The following is a 20,813-nucleotide window of genomic DNA, read 5'->3' as shown; positions in this document are numbered from 1 at the left end:
TTGGTATAGAACTGTTTTAAAGAATATTTATGGATTTTATGAATTTTAAGCGAAGGAAATGGATTAAATTGTTTTTGCAAAAAGGTTTGTAATAAGCAATTAATGCAAATAATATATATATTTTTTTTAATTAAGATCTGGCCACAGTAACAAGGTGTACTATATAAAAGGTACTATTTCAATATCCTCCTTATTAGTTTGGCCTCAGTACCATAACAATTAAAGGTAGTGAAGGGCTTATGACAGACTGCCTTTGTTGAGGTCTACATCAGGAGTCTACAACCTGTGCCTCTCCAGATGTTTTGAACTACAACTCCCATGATCCCTCACATTGACCATGTTGGCTAGAACCGGGGGAGGGAGGGAAGGGTTAGGGGCAGAGCAGGGCGGAGTTTGTAGTCCAAACCATCCAAAGAGACAGAGGTAGCAGACCACTTGTCTACATCCTTAGGGGCGGGAGCAAACAGTGCTGCTCTGGGATTGCTTTCACATTTTAAGAGCTTGGGGTTTAGATAAATATAGCTATCCTGTGCTTAAGCTGGGCATCAGTGCCGCTGCACATTGGGCGTACGGTGCGCAAAGATGCCACAGATGAACTCTTTATGTAGTCGATAAGGTAGCTCAATGAGTTAAGCACACACACCGAGATCAGTGTGCAACACTCAGGTCACAGGTTGGCACTTGGGCAATAATAATTCGGTCTTCCTCCCTTCTGTGGTCAGTAATCTGAGTGTCACCGAAATTGCTAATAGTGCCATCTTCCATTTACAGTGTAACTCACTGGCTTAACTACACAATGGGCCTCATTACAACTGTGCCGGTAAATATTGCAAGTCTGGCAGCAACACCGGCAGGGTTACTGCCGGACTTGTAATGAGGCCCAATGTCTATATTAAAACGCAAACTAGTGTACGAGACTGCAATATCTATGTGTTTGGGAATTAGGGATGTACATCCATGGGCTAGACAAGCCCAATTTGAGCCACATCGTTTGCATACGTGCACAGTTGCACTGCTTGACATGAATCTCTGCGCATTTTAAAGTGCCAGCGGCGAATGCCGAGGTTTTTTGCGCTTTTGTGCAGTTGGCCATTAGGAAAGAAGCAGGCAGACCTGATCTTCCGCAATTCTTTTGTGACGGCACCGCTAATGACTTCTCCTTTCTAATCGATTCCCAATGAGGGCAGCAGAGGGCGTCTTTGGTCCTATCAGATTCCTGCGGGGCAACGCTGCACACCGTTCCCGGCCAGTGTTCTTCATCCCAGGGCGCAGGCGGATGTGTGTAATTTGATAATCCTTTCATCTTAGAGGTAAAGCCTCCTGCCTGCAAAACTGCTGATGCAGCTGTTTCTCCTCTGAATTAATCATTAGGCCATCATTCCATCTGCACTTTTTTCTGCTGGTGCTTAATCTTTGCCAGCATAAAGCCCCCAGCATGTTTTTTGCTCAGTGAATGTGGATGCAGCATTGCGAGGGCTGGGGACTTCCCAAGGAGATGTGCACGAGGTCACCCAAAGCCTTGCCTTGTAATCCGCTCAGTCTATTCAGAGCCACCATTCAATATCCTACTTTCCTCCTAAGCTCCCAGTGTATAAGTATTTGATGAGATTTATTTGTTAGACTCCTGAATTTCCGTCTGCATGCAAAGCTGTCGCCATTGCTTTATCCCCACAGCGCATTGATGTGGGTGATTGGTTCTGCTGTGCTCCGCTAATCCAGTCACACACTGCAATGGTGTTAGGAAGGGAAGGGTGGCTTGTCCATTTAACATGGCGCAAGAGCTGGTTTCCAGGCAGCATTAGAGGTAATAATTGAATTGCCTTGTTGCTAGTGCAGTGTGTTCTCTTATCTCACTTTCCTACTCCCTCTTCACCCGACTAACCTAACTCGCCCGCCTCTTGTTTTACGGATCCGCCTGAGCTCCTGGGGACCAATTCCATTGGTGACGGTGCGCGGTATAAATACCTTTAACATTTAACATTTACCATTGTTTCAGCCCAATAGACTCAGTCAAACTGAGGGTTGGGACCCGTTTCCATCCCCGATCTGTTTGTGCACCCCTTCCTACTATTTCCCGCTAGTGTTCCGGTGAATGCAGCGCTACCCAGCTTCCCAGTGGCTGCAAGGATTCCCAGTGGCTGCGAGGATTAAGTTCAAAACCCTCTGCATTGTCCACAAGGCCTTCTGGGGCCTGGGCCACAATACCTTCAACTCTCTCTTCCTAAATACCTTCCTTCCCGAGCCCTTCGCTCATCCGCCTCCAACTTCCTCAGGGTCAGTCGCTTCTCCAAGCAACGAGTTGGTGGTCGATCTCTCTCTTCGGCAGGGACCTCCCTCTTGAACAGCCTTCCTACCTCCCTGAAACTTGAGGAGAACCATCTCCGGTTCCGGAAGCACCTCAAAACCTTCCTCTTTGCTTCTGCTTTCGATCCCCCTCTTCCCTGCTGAATTCCTGTCTGAAACTGCACTGGTTACCTGGCCACCCTGTCCGATCTCGGGCCCAGGCCCTGCCAGCTGCCCACCTGCACTGCCTCCCTGGCTACCTCTGCACCTGGGGACTATTTTCTGTATCCCTTCAGTCCCCGTACGAGCACTTATGTCTGCACTTACCTTGCACTTGCCACCTCTGGCTGTTTATTATCTTATCTTTTCTACTACCCCTTGTACTACACTTTCCCCTCTCCCTTCCCGCATGCACTTTTCCCTTTCCCCCTCCCCATGCACATGCGCAATCTGAATGACACCTGGCCTAGTAAGATTGTTTTCTGTCTTCCCGTTGTTCCCTCTCCCTAGCCTCGTTGCGCCTCGAAACACTTGTGTATAGGCGCGTTATAAATGCCATATCAAATCATATCATACCCTTTTCACACAGGGCCAGCATGCACTTTGCAAGTTTGAATCTTGAAGCAGGGACACATCTGCCGTTCATCCTTCCAAAAACATTTATCAATCGAGTACCAATAAATGTGCTGATATCACCTGTTGCTAAAGCGCTTAGAAACTAGGGTAATCCAAAATGGATCACTATATAACAAATATTCCAGGTTTTTTGTAGTGATCTGCATATGTATGTTTATGTTCAGTGTGCTGAGCGGCTGCATGGAATGTTTTGGAATGGTATGATGAAAGTGGAATGTAGTCTGCTGTAAGTTCCTAAATTGACTGTTGGTACACTGGGAGAGAGACAGAGGAACTGGAAGGATGCTTTCTAACCAGTCTCCTACATCTGATCTATATCTGTTTTGGGTCCTCGCATCTGGATTTTGGAAATAGTTGCTACCTCTTATTTTATTTATTTAGAGGTTATTTATAAGTTATGTTATGTTGTTATGTTATAACCTTTATATAGCGCCAAAGCCCTAAGGCATCCAGGCGTTCACTCACAAACAGAAAGAGGACAGTGGGGATGGCCGATAATTAAGTAAACAATACTTTCTAAAAACCAAATGATTGTTTTTTTCTCTGAGCACCAGAGGTACAGTAAATTGTTCCATGCCTTTGACACAAGCACTGGAAAGGAGCATCCATTTCTACGTGCTCTCTTGGTCCTTGCCACTTTTAGGAGCTGGGCAGAGATTGATAGAAGGTTTTTAGTGGGGCGGTATATGGAAAATCTTTCCTTTAAATAGCTCTGAGCTGCCCCATAGATGAACTTATGACAGAGTCTGCGTTTTGAAAGAGATCTTGGCTGATATAGGCAGCCAGTGCAACTCCTTTCTGGCAGGAGTAGTAGGCTCATACCGTTTCATACCATAAACAATACGAACAGATCCATTGTGGATGTTTTGCAACCTGAAAATATCTTCCCTGCTGGCACCCCCCAACAAATGGTCCAAAATTATCTTATAAGGAATAAGATCCCGGGACAGCTAGTCGGGTTCATAGCTCTCATAATACCCGCAATTTCAGAGATTGATATTTCTGGAAATTTAAATCCTGTAGAGGGTGATTCCTGATCTTTGTTCCTGGATGGCGTATGATTAGTCATGTGACTAATTTCAGCACTCCAAGAAATGGGAGGATCTATGTCTAGATTTTGACTCTGTAGTTCTTTTCTGATTTTATTTTGGGTACTTAACAATTTATTTGAAAAAGACTTCTGTATTCTAGTACAGTCCTCTGGAGTGGGTGTAATAGTATGATTTATAATGCGCCTATACACAAGTGTTTTGAGGCGTAACAAGACAGGAGGGTGGGGGAACAGAGAGGACAAATCAGTAAATGATCTTACTAGACCTTGTGACATTCAGATTGTGCAAGTGCAGTATCGAGAAGTGCAGGGGGAAAGAGGGGGCGAAGTGCAAGAGTGGGCAGAGGGGCCAGAGAGAAGAAGTGCATGGGAGGCTGGGTGAACAGGGCCGGGGAAAGCAGAGAGTGTAGGGGAAGGGTGGGTCCACAGGGAAAGTGCATGGTTTGGAGCTGTGATGACACAGGGTGCAGACCCAGCCAGGGAAGTGCAGGTGGGGGGGCAAGTGCAGGAAATGCAGGGGTAGACTGGACAAATGGAGGAGCCTGGTGCTCTTTATTGCTTTGAAGGAACCAGGCTGTCAGTCTAGGGCAGAGGGGGACATTCGCAGGGGAGGGGGAGAGGGAACGAAGAAGAGAAAAGGTAAGTCTTGAGGAGCTTCCGGAACTTAAGGCGATCCGGCTCAACTCTGAGAGGGTCAGGGGGGCCATTTCCCTCACTATCCTTTGCTCGGGCCCAACCTATTCTGCCAAACACACCTTGGATGCTCTTATCTCAGAAGACATCACACCCTCCAAACCTCTTACTACCCCTCTATCCTGGTCCGACCACTCACTCCTCTCTTGCCACCTTGACCTTCCTGGTCCCCTGATGATGCATCCACCCACCCTACAAGCCTCCTTCTCTGCCATTGGACTCTCCGTCTGATTCTGTTCTTGCTAACCTCCAATCCTGGACATCCTTGCCCCTGTCATGAGGATCCACATGAAGCCCTCCTCCAAATGCAACTCTTGGTATTATTCTGACTTGACAGCTTTGAAACGCAAGTGCAAAGCTGCTGAGCAGAAGTGGCAGCCATCTAGCTCATCCTGTGGCAAACTGGCCTGCCGCCTACTCCAAAGGAAATATCTCACCATCTGCTCCAAGAAGAGGGCTCATGTCCAAGCTGAGCTCTTTAAAATCTGCAAGGAACTTGCCAATCTTACTGCAGTCTCCTCCTCTGCTCCTCCCTCCCAGGCCCTTGGTACTACACTGGCCGCCCACTTCTCATCCAAAACTCTAGACATCCTGTCTTCTCTGTCATCTGCTCCAACCCCCAGGGCCACCCCTTCACTTGTCTCGCTCAACCCTCCTCTTCCCCATACTCTCCTCCTTCTCTCCCATTGCACCAGACAAGATCTCTAGAGTTGTCCGCTCTATGAAAGTCTCCTCTAAACTGGTGCTCCCCTGCTCCTCCAGAACCATCAGTGACAACATCACCTCTCTTTCCTAGCCTTGGCTGACCTCTGCAACCACTCTGCTGTTGCCACTGGCTCGTTCCCACAACCTCTTAAGCACTCTCTTGTGCACCGTCTCCTAAATAAAACGTCTGCCGACCGTTTGCGCCCGGCTATTTATTGCCCTATCTCTATAACCCCATTTTTGGGCAAACCCATGGAGAATCTGGTCATCCCTCAACTGACCCTCCACACCAAACCAAAATAACTGGCTGCCTCCATGACCACCAGACTGGTTTCAGGGGATCCAGAGGCACAGAAACTGCTCTCCTGAATACCCATGAATACCTGCTCTGTAACTAAGACTCAAACACTCCCTTGGTCCTCTGGCTCCAACTCTCTACAGGACACACATTTCTCCAAGCAGAGAGTGGGAGGTAGATCCATTTCCTCAGCTGGTCCCTCCCTCTGGAATGGCCTCCCTGCCCCCCCTCAGACTTGAGCCAGATCTTCTTAAGTTCCTGAAACTTCTCAAGGCTTTCCTTTTTTCTCTTCCTCTCCCCCTCCTGTTCTAATGTTCCCTCTGCTGCTGCTGCGACTGGTGGTCTGGTCCCTTCAAAGACATACAGTGGAAGAGACCACCCCCCTAGCAGTCCCCCCGGCATCCCTTGCCTGCAGTTGCCCTTGGGTTCCATTCCCCAGTCTAGCCCTATCCTGGTTCTCCTTTTCCGCTGCACTTATCCTCCCTTCCCCCGACACTTGCCTCCTTGTCCCCCCCTGTCCCTCCCTTTGGGCACCCTTCTCCTGCACATCTCCCTCTACCTCCCCCCTACGCTTACCACCTTGTCTTGCACTTGCACAATAGGATTGTCAAAAGGCCAATATAACTGGTTGTTGTTCTACTTCTTTCCCATGCTCACCCCCCAAGCCCCCCAACTTGTTTTGTGGCACCTGGAAGCACTTCTGTATAGGTGCCATACAAATATCCAATAAATAAAATAAAATTAAAATTCCAGAGGGAGGCACCAGCGGGGGGAGAGAGATCTACCCCCTACTCTCTGCTTGGAGAAACGTCTGGTCTGCAGAGAGTTGGAGCTAGACCTAGATGGCTGAAGGGCTCTAGCAGGAAGGTATTTAGGGAGACAGAGTTGGATGTAGCGTGGTCCCAGGCTCCAGAAAGCCTTGTGGATGTTGCCTTACTTCAAAGAATCTGTCCAGACTAGAGAGTGTTACAGAAGCAGTGAAGTAACTTTGCTGAAAATGTTGGGGGAGACATGACATCTGAAGAAAAGGTGCTCCAGCCAAATGAATAGGGACAAAATGGTGTACCATGAAAGTTGGGGGGGACAAACACACCCGTCCCTCCCTAAAATTACGCCCATGTACAGAAGCCGAATGCAAGGTTTCTACTAGTGCTTAGAAACCATATTTCTAATGGACTGTGTGTATTTCACTGGTTACAAGTTACACAGGGGATTATCTTCAAACGTATACGTTTTGCGCATAAATGGAAATCACACAGCAAACCGTTTATTAGTGAGAATGCCTAGCCGTCTGTTTTGCAGATCATCTAGGCAACAGCCATCTCCCTTTCTTACCACTCTGAAATTCAAAAAGTTCAGATTGGGTAGACAAACAACTGCAGTAAGTACATCCAAACTCTAGCCTAACCTGACTTAAACATAGGAAGCTTGATACATTACTGTCATGCAGGAAACTACTGGAAACTGTCCCTTTCTCCTCTCTTGAAAGAAATTCTTTGTTCAATTGTGTCAGGATTCCTGCCCTCTGTCCTGCTCATTTTTAATTTGGCAAATAGTTGCAGCTTGGCCACCGAAAAGTTTAAACTATTGCGTTAGATTACAGATAGGGAGAGATGGTATATGAGGAGGGAGACATTGCTTGTAGGTGTTTGGTTATTATCCCACCCATTGACTGCCAAGGCCATGCTAATCCCTATGACCATTCACACCTAGTTCCTGTCCCTCCCTGCCCACAACACCTCCTTATGGGAACTCTTTGAGCTTGCTTTAACCAAACCTTACCATCAAACTTTTCACACAAAGGGCCTGCTGGTGTTGTTTCAAAGCATTCTTCTGTGATTTAATGACTTCATTGGAACTGTTAACCCATTACTGTTGTAATAAAAATGCCTTAACCAGGTCTGCCTTCAGCCACTCAATTTATAAGCGTTATATGTGTCCTTCACTGAAGTCCTATTAAAAAAAAAAATTGGCAAAGTCAACAGTTTTGGCTTGTGTATAAGTATTAGGCATTTGCCAGGCAATGCTGTAAGATGCCCAGGTATTCACAACATGTTGCACCTGCTATCATCCAATGGCTAGTTAATGCCACTTTGGCAGTGCCTGGCAAGTGCTTTTCCCATGCCTATAAAAACAGCCCAAACTGTTGGCATTGCCAATGCTTGTTATATCATGTAAGTAGTACTCTTTCTTGCATAGCAACATGTGGCCGTATGGGGGGAGGTTTGCGCTTTGTAAAACTCTATTCAAAATACTAAAAATATAGAGGGTACAGAAGACTTTTGGTGGCTAACCTTACTCCTTGGAACAAACTGTTCCTCTTGATTTGCCAGTCCTACTCCATCCTTCATATTAAAAGACTACTCAGAATCTGGCTCTTCCCAACATGCTGAGCCTCTGCTACCTTGTTACTCGTCCTCTGCCCCTCCACTGATCAGCCAGAAACCCACCCTGGTTCTTCTGCACATCTCCTCCCTCCGCGTTCCTGCTCCTCCCTCCCATATTCACCACTAGAGCGCCTAGTTACAATTGCGGTGTGCTATGTATGATCATTACCACATTTCACTGCCTTGGCTGACCTCTGCAACCACTCTGCATTTCACTGCCAATGGCTATTTTATTCTAATGCTGGTTACCTAATGCACACAAGCTATTCTGTTGCAGAAGCTAGAAGAAATGTCAAGTTCAGTAAATGTCTATGGGCAATGATTGACTGCCATGGACTGATAGTGAAAGCAAGCGCAGCGAGGCGACCAAAATACCATTTCCATTACATATGTGCAAAATATGTGAAATTAAATGTTTCATATGTATATTTTTGGAATGTGTTTCATGCGAATATCTCATGAAATAAATAATAGTAGTCCTACTGCTACTAGTAGCAATGCTACTATCATTACTATTAGTGTTCTAAGTATGTTCATGTTACACTTAACTATGTATGGTATAAATGCGTTTCATGTATACACATTCAACGCGGCTAAACTGAGTCCCACGAAGGCCTTTGATCAAAGACGAGCCTTTTCAATAACTTACTCGCAGAAGCTGCACTATCACCGGGGCGTGTCTGAGCTCTAGATCACTTTGGATGAGATGTGAAGGGTGCACAGTGAAGCCTGGCACTGTTAGCTGGATACCAGGCAGTTACCGAGCATCCCCTGAGCCGTCAATTCTGCAGCAGTGCAAAGGAAAGCCATCACGAACCAGCATTACTGCTGCCATGGTACTGAGACATTATTTTACTTAGGAATTAGGTATTGGACAGACTGAGGAGTGAAGCACTTTAAAGGGAGAAATCTGAGTTTGCACTGCCTTTGCAGTCCATGTAATCCACCTCCTTGAATTCATGGTTTACACATTCTGTATGCAACAATCACTGCAACTATATGCATGCATGTCTTGTGACCATTCACGTGATAAATCAATGAATCTTTTATAACCTGCATTATTTGAACCTGTGTTGCTCTGCTTTGTCCTGCTTCCAAGACATACGCATTGCCCTTGGGCTGGCCTCCTGGCCCAGTATATGTAACATCCTGATCAGTGTGGGCTTTTGAAGGCCAGATGTCCAAATTAGGGGTGGCTCAGCAACAGCCATTTTGAGAGGATGCCTCCCAGTCAGTGTTGTGCTCTGTGTGATCTTTAAGGGCAGTGTTCACATAAAAAAAGCATATCCAAACGGATTTTGTGACATGTAGTCACATGTTCGCTTTTAATACCAGAGAGCAGTCTCTAAGTGCAGGGCTTGGATTCAAACCTATGTTGTTCTGCGTTGTCTTGCTTCCAAGACACACGCCTTGCCCTTCAGCTATCCGCCCGGCCCTAATATTTGTAATATCCTGATCTGTGTGGGCTTTTGAAGTCCAGATTTCCAGACTGGGGGTGGCTCGCCAACAGCCATTTTGAGAGGGAACCTACATGAGAGGCTGCCATCCAGTCAGTGCTGTGCTCTGTGTGATCTTTAAGGGCCGTCTTCACATAAAAAACGTATCCAGAGGGATTTTGCTGCACGTGGTCCCATGCTCGCTAATCCTTATTGTTATGTCTTAGGAGCCATATATCTTTGACAACTGCGAGATATTTTAGCATATGCATGTTTCCTATACATTCTTCTTCATGGCCCTTTGCTATGTATCTTCACTTTCGTGTGTGGGAAATATCATGAAACTATGGCTGTCAGATCCAAATGTATGAAGTGTGTGTCGGGTGCTCACCCACCTGCATTTAATAATGCATACAAGGTACACTGCTGTCACTCATAAAAAGTCCCTGAGCGCCTGCGTGTCCTGCCGGGAGCCACATGACATGCACCGCACCTGTGTGGCATTGAGGAGCTGTGCAGGTGGTGGCAAGTGTTGTAAGCATGTGTGACTGAGTCGTTCCAACTACTGTGAATTCAAGGTGTAGTCCTTTAGTGGCTATCACGGGCACTGCATGCTCTCGCGCTTTAGGGCATAATGTGTGGTCCTTTAGCGGCTATCCCGGGCACTACATAATGTGTGGTCCTTTAGCGGCTATCCCAGGCACTGCATGGACTCACGCTTTAGGGCATAATGTGTGGTCCTTTAGCGGCTATCCCGGGCACTGCATGGTCTCGCGCTTTAGGGCATAATGTGTGGTCCTTTAGCGGCTATCCCTGGCACTGCATGGTCTCGCACTTTAGGACATAATGTGTGGTCCTTTAGCAGCTATCCCGGGCACTGCATGCTCTCGCGCTTTAGGGTATCATGTGTGCTCCTTTAGCGGCTATCCCAAGCACTGCATGCTCTCGCGCTTTAGGGTATCATGTGTGCTTCTTTAGCGGCTATCCCGGGGACTGCATGCTCTCGTGCTTTAGGGCATCATGTGTGCTCCTTTAGCGGCTATCCCAGGGACTGCATGCTGTCATGCTTTAGGGTATCATGTGTGCTCCTTTAGCGCAGCTATCCCGGGCACTGCATGCTCTCGCGCTTTAGGGCATTGCCTGAAGTGCTGGCTCATCTGGCAAGTGCTGGTCGATTTTCTGGGACAATGAGGGCCACTTGGTTGAGCAAATTCGCTGTGCTCTTTGTAGTGTTGACCAATGTTATTGACCCAATATGCATTAAAAGTTAATATTTGCTGTACTTGTTGGATAAAATAGTTGCGTATCACAAAAATACTCTTTTTATACGCTTTAGGTGAAGTACAAACTGTCACTCAAGTAGTCCCTCGCAAAGAAATAAGTTGTCCCTAAGAAGTAAGAGAGATTTTCCCTAGAAGGTGGCGGTGTGCCACCCATCTAAAAGGGATAGCAAGAAAGCAAACAGATAGATCCTACCAATAATATAATTTCATGTGGTAGTCTGTACGACATCTACAAATAAAGACCTATCCCAACATGACCCATAACTGGGGTGCCATTAGCAGCATGGAAGACAGTGCCGCAAACTGTTCCATTTTCTTGGGTGCCACAATTTCCGTGGCTTGTGCATTGGCATGTTCGTATATTCTGCCACGGTTCCTTCTCTCCCCTAGGGTAAAAAGTGTATTCAGGTGGTGTTTGTAAAATGGGGAGGATGTGTCCCCCTCAATGATGAATACACTGATGGCTTCTTCTTCAGAGCAGTTGTTGAATTGGCAGTGTGTCATTTTTTTGTTGCAGACGAATTACAAATTCATCGCAGGTTTTGTGGTGGAATTGATTGCACTGGTTGGCGCATTCAACACTTGAAGTCTCTGTTGGTTTGAGCAACAAGTCTGCAGTTCAGAGCAGTAATGAGGGCAGTGTATGGTTGTCAGGGTCTGGCAGCATTTTAATGAATGCCTTCCCTGCCCTCCCCACCAGATTGGTGAACACGCTGGCACTCTCTGTCGTGTTACCATCATCCCCTTGACGTCAGCCCAATCACCACTGGGGTTGTGAGGGTTCAGGCGTTTGTAGAAAGGACAGACAGTGGGAACGTGAGGGTAAGGACCGCCTGCCCCCATGATTGACTCTCATAGTTGCTGGGTAGGTTAGCAGCGGTGTGGGCCTGCGAGAAGTACAGGACCAATGAATAGAGTGTCAATGTGCCCCAGGCACACAGGGGTGTATCTTACAATGCTACATCTCCAGGAATACCCCAGTAGCCATGTCAGGCAGCGTGGGACTCTGGCAGGCTCTTTGCCAGGTTGTTCTTCCCTTTGTGGGCACTCAAGTAAATACACACACACCTTCAGTTGTTATAAACACCTGCATCACAGGCGTGTTTTTTTTAATTTTCATTTGCCCCCTCTATCCCCAGGTTTCAACATGCAACCTTACTCTTCCTTCTCGCCTGCGCCTCTGGCGCTCCATCCCAGGTCCTAGCTGTTCCCCCTTCCCTCCTCCTACCTGTCCATCACGTGCCATCCTTGATCGATCACAGTAAAGTGGTCGATCAAAGGCAGAACAGAGATTAATGTCCTTAACTCAGTGCAGAAAAAACCGTGCCCCAAAATGGTGGGCAGATGCTTGACTTTTGACTCTAACATGAAAAGTGCCATGCTGCGAATCGATGCAAGTACTCCCATGCTACGCTTGCGGAGTTTCCAGACCGCCGTTCTCGTGCTCGGTTTAGAAGTCACAGCTGCAGGCGCCCCGAACTGTGGAGCGCCAGGCTTCCCTCCTAAAAGATCAGGAGGCTTCCCGCTGAAAAGTATGAATTATTCGCGTAGTTGAAAGCCAGGAACTTCACTTCACTCACCAGAGTAAAAATCCTTTGCTTTTCAACTTCAAAAACAGATCAGACATTTTGTCAGAGGACTGTGAAGTTCCAGTACAAAGACACTAGAGTCTTCAAACGGCAGATTGCACCCGGGCAAGGGATCCAAAGAAGTTGTCTGCATTTTCCTTCGAAAACAAAACAGATGCTTGCTCTGTCTGAGCAGCTTCAGAAGAGTCCATTGGGGGAATGGAAAAGGGGGGAAGGGAGGGGGGCTACTACAGTGACTCAGCCTCATATCTTTATAAAAGCACATCTGCGCGTGCAGAAAAGTGACAACAAGACTGATTCTGTCAATCGTCAGGATTTGCCCGCACCAGCACCCACCTACCGAGGGCAAATGAAACCAGGCGGGGTTCCGTGCCTGATACAAATGTGGAGAGTTTCTGAACTGCGTACCTCTGCCTGTAATTAAAATTGCACCCTTAGTTATCTGAGGGAAACCCCTCATTGCAGTTTTTTTGCCTTCATGGCGGTAACAGGGCCATATCTAATGAAATGCCACCTACCGAGATTTTTGTAAATCTGCATACATCTATTAGAAATACATGTTTAACTAGTTCCCTCCTCATCCGGAGGAAAGCAATGCCGTGGCTCGTAGCATTGCTGTACAAAATTTTTCATGATGCAGAGAAGGGTCAAATGTGACCCTTCTCTGCATTACAGTGCGATGGCGGTGAGAAGGTGAACACAAGGGATGTGCACTCCCCGCACCCCCCCACAGAAGAGTTCTTCTGTAGTGATAGGATTGCTAAAGGTAAACAACTTTAAACAATTATTTTTCCAGGTATTACCAACAATAGAGGTATTACCTGGTGTTATTCCACCTTGTAATCATGCCATACTCGTTGCTTTGAAATACCACTGGTGGTAAATACTCAAAATAGCGGTAATGTAGTGGGTGCTAATACAAGCAGTATCTCTAAAATACTGCCTATATTATTATTATTATTATTATTATTATTATTATTATTATTATTGTATTTATTGAGCACGGACCTAGGTTCGAGAAGAAACAGAGCGCTTTACGGATATATACAACAATACACATACATAAGGGAGGTGTACAACATTAAAGATGCATAATGGAACGCTTTTCAGAGGTATCAACAAAACAGAAATACAGCAGGGGGTAGGATACAGAAGGGCACAGCTGTACCGGATGGCATGGAGGAGAGGAGTGCGCGGAGTCTAACGAGTCAGGTGGTGCGAGGGGTGACGTGATAGCCTAGGTGTTGAGGAGGAGAGACTCCTTGAAGAGATGGGTCTGGAGTTCTTATCTGAATTGTAGGAGTGTGGGAGCGAGTATGATGCCGACAAGGAGACGGTTCCATAGTCTTGGGATGTAGGCAGAGAAGTCTTGTTTTTGGGACCTCTCCTTTTTGCAGCGGCGGATTTCAAGTCTGCACATGTCCTGGCTTCTGGCAGCGCTCTGTCCACCGGAGATGCTGTTTTTTTCTGCAAGGTAGCAGGGTAACTTGAGAGCGACTGCCTTATAGATGATGCAGCAAGGTGATTTGTGCATGCAGTGGGAGCCAGTGAAGGTCGATGAGGGCCGGGTTGATGTGGTTGTTTTGTATCAGAGTAGACCCTTGATGAGGCGTGCAGCCGCATGTAGGACACTTCTCAGGGGCACAAGGGGGGACAGCGCATTACAAACCCAGTTGCAGCGGCACCGATAATCAGACAAATCTGGACTCATTCACTGTGATCTTAAAAAGAGCCAAAAACGTCTTTTTGACATGAATGCAATTCCACAATCAATTACCAAAATGTTTTCCAAAAGAAAAGGTGGTCGCGTTCAAACATGAGCATTCTCAGAAGTTGTAAGCACTGGTGTAGTTCTACCAAGGCTTATTAAAAAAAAACGTTCTCACTGTGAACTAATGTCCAGTGCAAGCACGCCGTCAAAGAATGATATCTCAGGAACTCTGTCACAGAAGGCCCGCTATTGTGGTGGTGGAGGGGTATTTAATACCTCCACAGTGGTAGAAGGCAACAGACAATATTCACAAAATATTTGGACCTGAAACTTGCCGAGTGTTGCACTGGCACAATTAAGACCATGCTGTGTTTGCTGGAAAGTGGTATGGTTATTAATTGCTATGTCTGCAGGATGTGCAAAAGTACTCTTTGCACCACGCTAAATCGGTACATTTGCAGTGCAAAGAAACTTTGTTCTGCAAAAATACTCTTTGCACTGCTCTGTGAATTAAGCCCGGTTCAACGTGTTTGTTGGCAGTGCAAAGTCACTTTTCACTGCGCTAAACGTTCCATGAATTAGGCCCTCAGTCTGCTACTAAGCAGTGGAATAATAAACTCTGGCTCTTTCCAACACCTTTTAATTCACGTGTTATGGTTAACAGAGCAGTACACATATTTTAGATGATTCGCCTATTTTAATTATTTATGTTTGGGTTTATTGAATTCGCCTAAAAAGCTGTGTGTTTAAAAAACGGTCCAATCATAACGTATATTCCATAACAGTAGTATGGCAATATTCCAGATGTCACATAATAAATCAAGAGGGGGTTGAAGAAAGAAGGAAGCGTTCTTTCGTTACCTAGCCAAGGAAGAGGCGGGCCGCGCATGTGCACGTAGCGTATTCCAGTGTGTGGTAGATATCGCAAGCATGCACAAGGAGAGCAGGGAACAGCCAGAACAAGTTGAAATAAGGTTCAAAGGGAACATGAAGGAGTATATAAGAAGATATGGAGGACCAAACCAAGAACACACGTAAAGACTATACATAGAAAAGGAAAGTGGTAGAGAAAGGGATGCTAAGGAAGAGAAGATGGGGATTTGGAACTAGGCGATTGAGCAGGAAGAAGAACAAAAGCCAAAGGTGCAGGAGCATACAATGGAAGAACAACCAGGAGCTCTGACCAACAATCAAGGCACGGAAAAGAGAATGCTAATAGTAAGAGATAAATAGCCAGAAAGGTAAGGATGTCTGATTTTTTAGATGATACAGAATAAACTGTGCGGAGCAAAATGTGTGTGAGATATTCAAAGAAGGATCAAAGATAATTCCTAAAATACGAGCAGACATGGACAGTGGAAGGTGGGGAAAGAAAAGTGAGGAAGGAGACAGCAAAGATGATGGAGACGAAAGAGGAAAGATTTGAGTTTTAGGAAGATTAATATGCAAAGATTGGGCAGCATCCACTTCGGGTGGTCCAGAGACAGTATGAGAAAGTAGAAGGAAGAAAGTGAATCAGTATCAGGAGGGAAAGTAAAGGACATTTCAGAATCATCGACACAGAAATAGCAAGGCAGACTGAAAGAGGAAATGCTGTCAGAGAGAGAAGTGGTACAGAGAGAAAAAAAGAAGTGAGTCAAGAACAGGCCCCAAGGAACCCGATAGTAATGGGGATAGGAAGATTCACCATGCCAAGAGACTGGATAGTGCCCCAGTGAAGAACAGCACCAGAAAGCCTAAATGAAGAAAGAGCAGACAGATGAACTGAGTGATCCACCATTTCACAGGAGGCTGAGCGCTCTAACAAACATGACGATCAGAGACCAGTAATTGGTGACCTGAAGAAGAGTACATCCGGGATAGTGAAAAGGATGGAAACCTGTTGGGACGAGAGGAAGAGGGGGCTGAAAATCAATGCAAGATGACAGTTACAAGTACAATTCCTTTTCTAAGATATTCGAAAAAAGAAATGCAAGAGGAGAAAGAGTACAGACATTAGGAGAGGGATTGAGCACCTAAGAATGGCTTCTTTAAAATAGGAATAATGGAGGGGTTTATAGACTAAAGGAAATCTGCCAGACGAAAGAGATAGATGTATAGAATCAGATGTGGATACGCAGCTGGACTAAGAATCAAAGTGAGAGGATCTTATGGGGTGGGTTGCATTGGCCTGATGGAGCCATGTGGACTTATCAGCGTCTGATAAAGGGGAGCAAGGCGATAGTGACAATGGGCCTCATTACGACCCTCGTGCTAAGGGGTTAACGGCACCGTAAAAGGCTGCGGCGCCGTTAACCCCTTAGCGCCTAATTATGAGGTCACTTTGCGGCTCTCAACCTTAACGGCTGGTCTGGACCAGCCGTTAAAGTAGGGACCCGCAAAGGGACCTTGAAGGTAATTACGGTACTGCAATTTGCAGTACCGTAATTACCGCCTTCCCTATTCCCATTGAGCCCTATGGGGCAAAAATGGGAATGGGGAAGGGCCAATGGTGCATGGGGTATTACTGCCCCGCCAACCTTGGAATGGGGTGGTAATTCCCCATTGCACCATGGCGGACTCGTTACAATACCGGCAGCAACCATGGTGCTAATAGCGCCATTGGTTATCGCCGGTGTTGTAATGAGGGCCAATGTGTCGGTCAAATCTCAAGAAGAACCTGAAGGAGAAGGAGGGTGAAGGAAGAACAAATAAGCCCAAGTTTAGATGAGGAAAGTAAATGGCTTCCCTCCATTGCCTTGGATATTATTCTGGCAACTTTCAGCCTGCAGGTACTCTCAGGAAGGAGCGCATCTCCCCTGGCTTCACTTCAGAACAAGTAGATGGAGAGAGCAGAGCAGACAAGCTCCTGCACACCTAAATCCAGCTGCAGGCCTCATAATCAGAGAGGAAGAACCGATTTGGCATTATTTCTTCAAAAAAGTAGTAGCAATAATGCATTCAATTGAAAGAGGGGGCCTCACCATTCAAGGGCCACAACAAAAGCTCTAGGTCTGTGTATGTCTAGGCGTTGTGCATTCACCCACAGAACTCTCACTTTAAGTGAAATGGCCCCAAATCTAGTTCATTAGCCACTTGAAAACCTGGTGGGTGTTGGAGCACATCAGACAATGGGCCTCATCACGAGTTGGGCGGTACCGCCAAACCCCCCGGCGCTATTAGCACCGGATCACGAGTTTGGCGGAAGGGTTATTGCCCATTCCCCATTGGGCCCATTCGGGAATTCCTCATTCCCCATTGGGCCCAATGGGAAAAATTTGCGCTATTACCGCCGGCGATCGTGGTGAAAATCGGCAATTTCGCCACGGATTTACCCCAGCTCAGAGCTGGTGGGGAAATCTGTCAAAGCCATGATCTGGCGGACCCTTAAATGAGGCGGTAATAGCGCTACCTCCGTATTTAAGGGATACCGTCAGACTCGTGATGAGGCCCAATGTATTGTAGTGTGTGTGTGCCTGTTTGTGTGTGTAACACGCTACTGAAAGAGCACACTCACTGTGCGTGTGCATAAGACATAACCTGCATGTGCAACACATATAGCTTGGGTGCAGAAAATGAACTAAAGAAACTTCAGGAGTATAAAGAGTTGAAAATAAAATAAGTTTTTTACAAATCCTGAAACATCAGTATGCGCAGAAAGCTTTGAAAACCCCTATCATTTATGCCTTTTTGTGAGGAAAATGGACTGGAGCATTATGGATGCTAAAGATGTTAAACATGTGTTTTCAGGTATGTCCCCATACATAATGTCGCCGGGAAAAGCCATTGATGACATTATATATGGTGACATTATGTATGGGGACAGGTTGCAGGGGTGTCCCCTGTACCCATTAAAAAAAATGGGTCTTGCGGGGGTGTCCCCCGCATATTCAATGTAATATTATCTCCGCAAAAAACTGCGACTTTTTCGTCAGGGGACATATTTGCGGGGACATTATTATATTGAACCAGAAAAGCGATATAAAGAAAACTCAATTTTTGAGGCTGACATATATGTCATTCACACCGTGATCGAAGTCATTGTGCCAAATAATGTGATTACAATGAAATCAATGCTTTCTCAAATACATCACTCTAGGGTCTTCTTGGATTTTTTGAGACTAGCATTAAGGTTTGGGTAGGTTTAAAAATGCAATAGTGTTTCAGGACATTAGAATTCTGTTAAGACATGTTTGCTCTGTCTGGTGGATAATAATGTATTTGTTCTAGAAAGGCCAGGCATTCACAGTTGCCTACATAATAACATCATGTCTGCATTGTCTGCCTGGCAGTCTTTGTTTCTGCTCACAAAAGAAGCCCGCACGCCCTTGCTGTGCGCCTAATGTGAACTTGTCATGTCCCGAGAACTGTTTGCTGAAGACTGTCGTTTCTCCTAAATGCAGGTCGTGGTCCTTGGCAAGCATACGAGGGGCTACCACTTCATGCTGGCGAACCTGGTAAGATGTTTTTTATTCTAAGTAGCGCAGTGGCTGTGTTGTGAAAGATAATGCATTCCGGTGTCAACTTTAATCTCGCGTGGAGGGAAGCGTGAAGAAGCTAATAGCGCGCTTCTGGGATTGCGAGAAATGACTCTGCAAACCCCAGAAACAGCCTGCAATGCTCATCTGCTCGCTATTACCCTCTCGTCGTTTCATCTAAAACAGTGCCGCTTTTTTAATGCAAAGAAAATAACATGCATGGATTGTTTAGGGACGGTGCTTTGTTTGCACCAAGGATTTCAGAATGCAAAGAGTGAACGGGCCTGAATTACAAAGCGTTTTATAAAGGGGGTTTCCCATTGAAAGAGGCGTTTGTAAATCAGGCCGCCCCGACTCTTTCTCCTTTCTATATGAAACAGAGGGCATTTGGAAATTGACTACATAGTGAATGATTTGCTTTTCTTTGACCAATTGTATGTTGATATTAAATGATAACTTGCTCTCTCTGTCAATTACATGTCTTTGCCTTCCTCGACACCAGATCTAGTCCCTTGCTAGCACTCACATTAAGTGACTTTAGGATTTAGGATTAAGGGATTTACACGACTCCAAACCCCATCTGGGCACCTCAAATCTCTTGACTGGGGCCAGGTGTGATGTATTTAGGGCCCCCTTAAATGGTTTGCCCCTCAAGAACCATTGGAAGGTGGTACCATAGGTGGCCATTGTTGCATTAACCCAGGATACGATTGATGGTATATGTGGCATAGGAGATTTATTTATTTATTTATTTATTTATTTATTTATTTGTATTTTTAAAGTGCACATCAGCTTAGTGGCATCGTGGCGCTGTTACAGATATACATTGCTGGTTACAAAAGAAAGCTGAGCGGTTACATTAACAGATACATTTCAGATTCATTTTAGGGTTACCTAGCACATAGGAATTAGCATATGTTTGTATTTACAGTTCATTTGGGGTTACATAGTACCTAGACTGTGGTAAAATACAGTGCAGCTATGGGATTGGCCAGGCAAGGGTGTAGTGAGGGTTATATGAAAAGTGTGGTTTTGAGAGATTTGCGAAAGGCAATCAAGGTAGGTTCTGCTCTGAGTGCGTTCGGGAGTGCATTCCAGACTTTAGGTGCTATGTGAGGGAATGCCAATGCCGCCGGCATTGTTTTTTTTAATGTAGGGTACGCAGAGTTAGTTAGCATGGTGGCTTCTCTTGGGGCGGGCAGAGGTGTTTTTGGATATGGTTTCTGATAGGGAGGATGGGGCGGAGTGATTGATGCATTTGTGCGTTAGGGTAAGAATTCTGAAGTTGATCCTTTCCTTGATAGGGAGCCAGTGGGCTTCGCGTCTGACCTGGGATATGTGCTCCCTTTTAGGGATGTGTAGGGCTGTGCGGAGCGCGTTGTTTTGTATTATTTGGAACCTGTTGATGTTTTTTGTGGATGTGCCTGGCAGAAGGGCGTTGCAATAATCAAGTTTGGCTCCTATTGTGGCTATGGCTATGGATAGGCGGTTTTGAGTGGTTAGAAAGGGTTTTATGGCAGTTATAAGTTTGGGGGGGTGAGCAGAGGCGGAGGAGATGGCGCTGACCTATCTTGTCATTGAGAGTGTGTAGTCTAAGTAGACTCCAAGGGTCTTTAGAGATGAAGAGACTGGTATATTAGTGTGGTCAATGATGAAATGAGTGTATTTAGTGTTGAGTTTAGAAAGAGTTTCCTTGGGCCCAGGATGATGATTTCAGTTTTATCCCCTTTTAAGCAGAGACCGTTCATTGCCATCCTGGTTTGGATGGTGGCATATATCTGGAGGAGTGCTTCTGTGTCATGGTCGTATTCTCCAGTGAGAGGGAAGAGGACTTGGGTGTCGTCGGCATAGTTCGTGTACGCTATTCCAAGTGCATCCAACAAGTCAAAGAGAGGTTTGGTGAACAGATTGCAGAGGGTGGGTGCCGTACATGAACCTTGGGGGACTCCACAGTTGATGGTTGTGCGGGCGGCGTGGGTCTGGTTGGAGTAGACCTTCATAGCCCTTCCTTCTATGAAGGAGGTTATCCAGGAGGTGGCTTTGTCAGAGAAGTGGGCTGCGTTGGACAGGTGGGAGGTGAGGATTTCGTGGTCCACGAGATCAAACGCGGCGGAGAGATCGAGAAGAAGCAAGAGAGCAGGTTTATCATTATCAATTATTTTGGTGATTTGGTTCTTAAGATCTACGAGGGTGGTTTCTGTGCCATGGCTTTTGCGGAAGCCTGATTGTCTTCTGCAAAGGATGGCAATGAATTCCAGATGTTGTTGGATTTGGATGTTGCTGG

General features: G+C 46.1%; 1 protein-coding gene across 3 annotated transcripts in view; it reads left to right on the top strand.

The window, feature by feature from the left end:
- GRIA3 (glutamate ionotropic receptor AMPA type subunit 3) overlaps positions 1 to 20,813 on the top strand; it is a 1,487,966-nt gene that overhangs the window by 782,611 nt on the left and 684,542 nt on the right. For all 3 annotated transcript variants that reach the window (XR_011274156.1, XM_069612673.1, XM_069612674.1), the window contains exon 5: positions 18,455 to 18,508. Coding sequence is in view for 2 of the 3 variants with exons in the window: in XM_069612673.1 (XP_069468774.1) it covers positions 18,455 to 18,508 (54 nt within the window). In the remaining variant the exon portion in view is untranslated. The remainder of the gene's footprint in view (positions 1 to 18,454; positions 18,509 to 20,813) is intronic.

Source organism: Ambystoma mexicanum, chromosome 5p, assembly GCF_040938575.1.
Source record: "Ambystoma mexicanum isolate Mex_15411 chromosome 5p, UKY_AmexF1_1, whole genome shotgun sequence".
In the NCBI taxonomy this organism is placed as follows: domain Eukaryota; kingdom Metazoa; phylum Chordata; class Amphibia; order Caudata; family Ambystomatidae; genus Ambystoma; species Ambystoma mexicanum.
The sequence above is the reverse complement of the archived record's forward strand: the minus strand, read 5'-3'. Positions and strand labels throughout refer to the sequence as shown.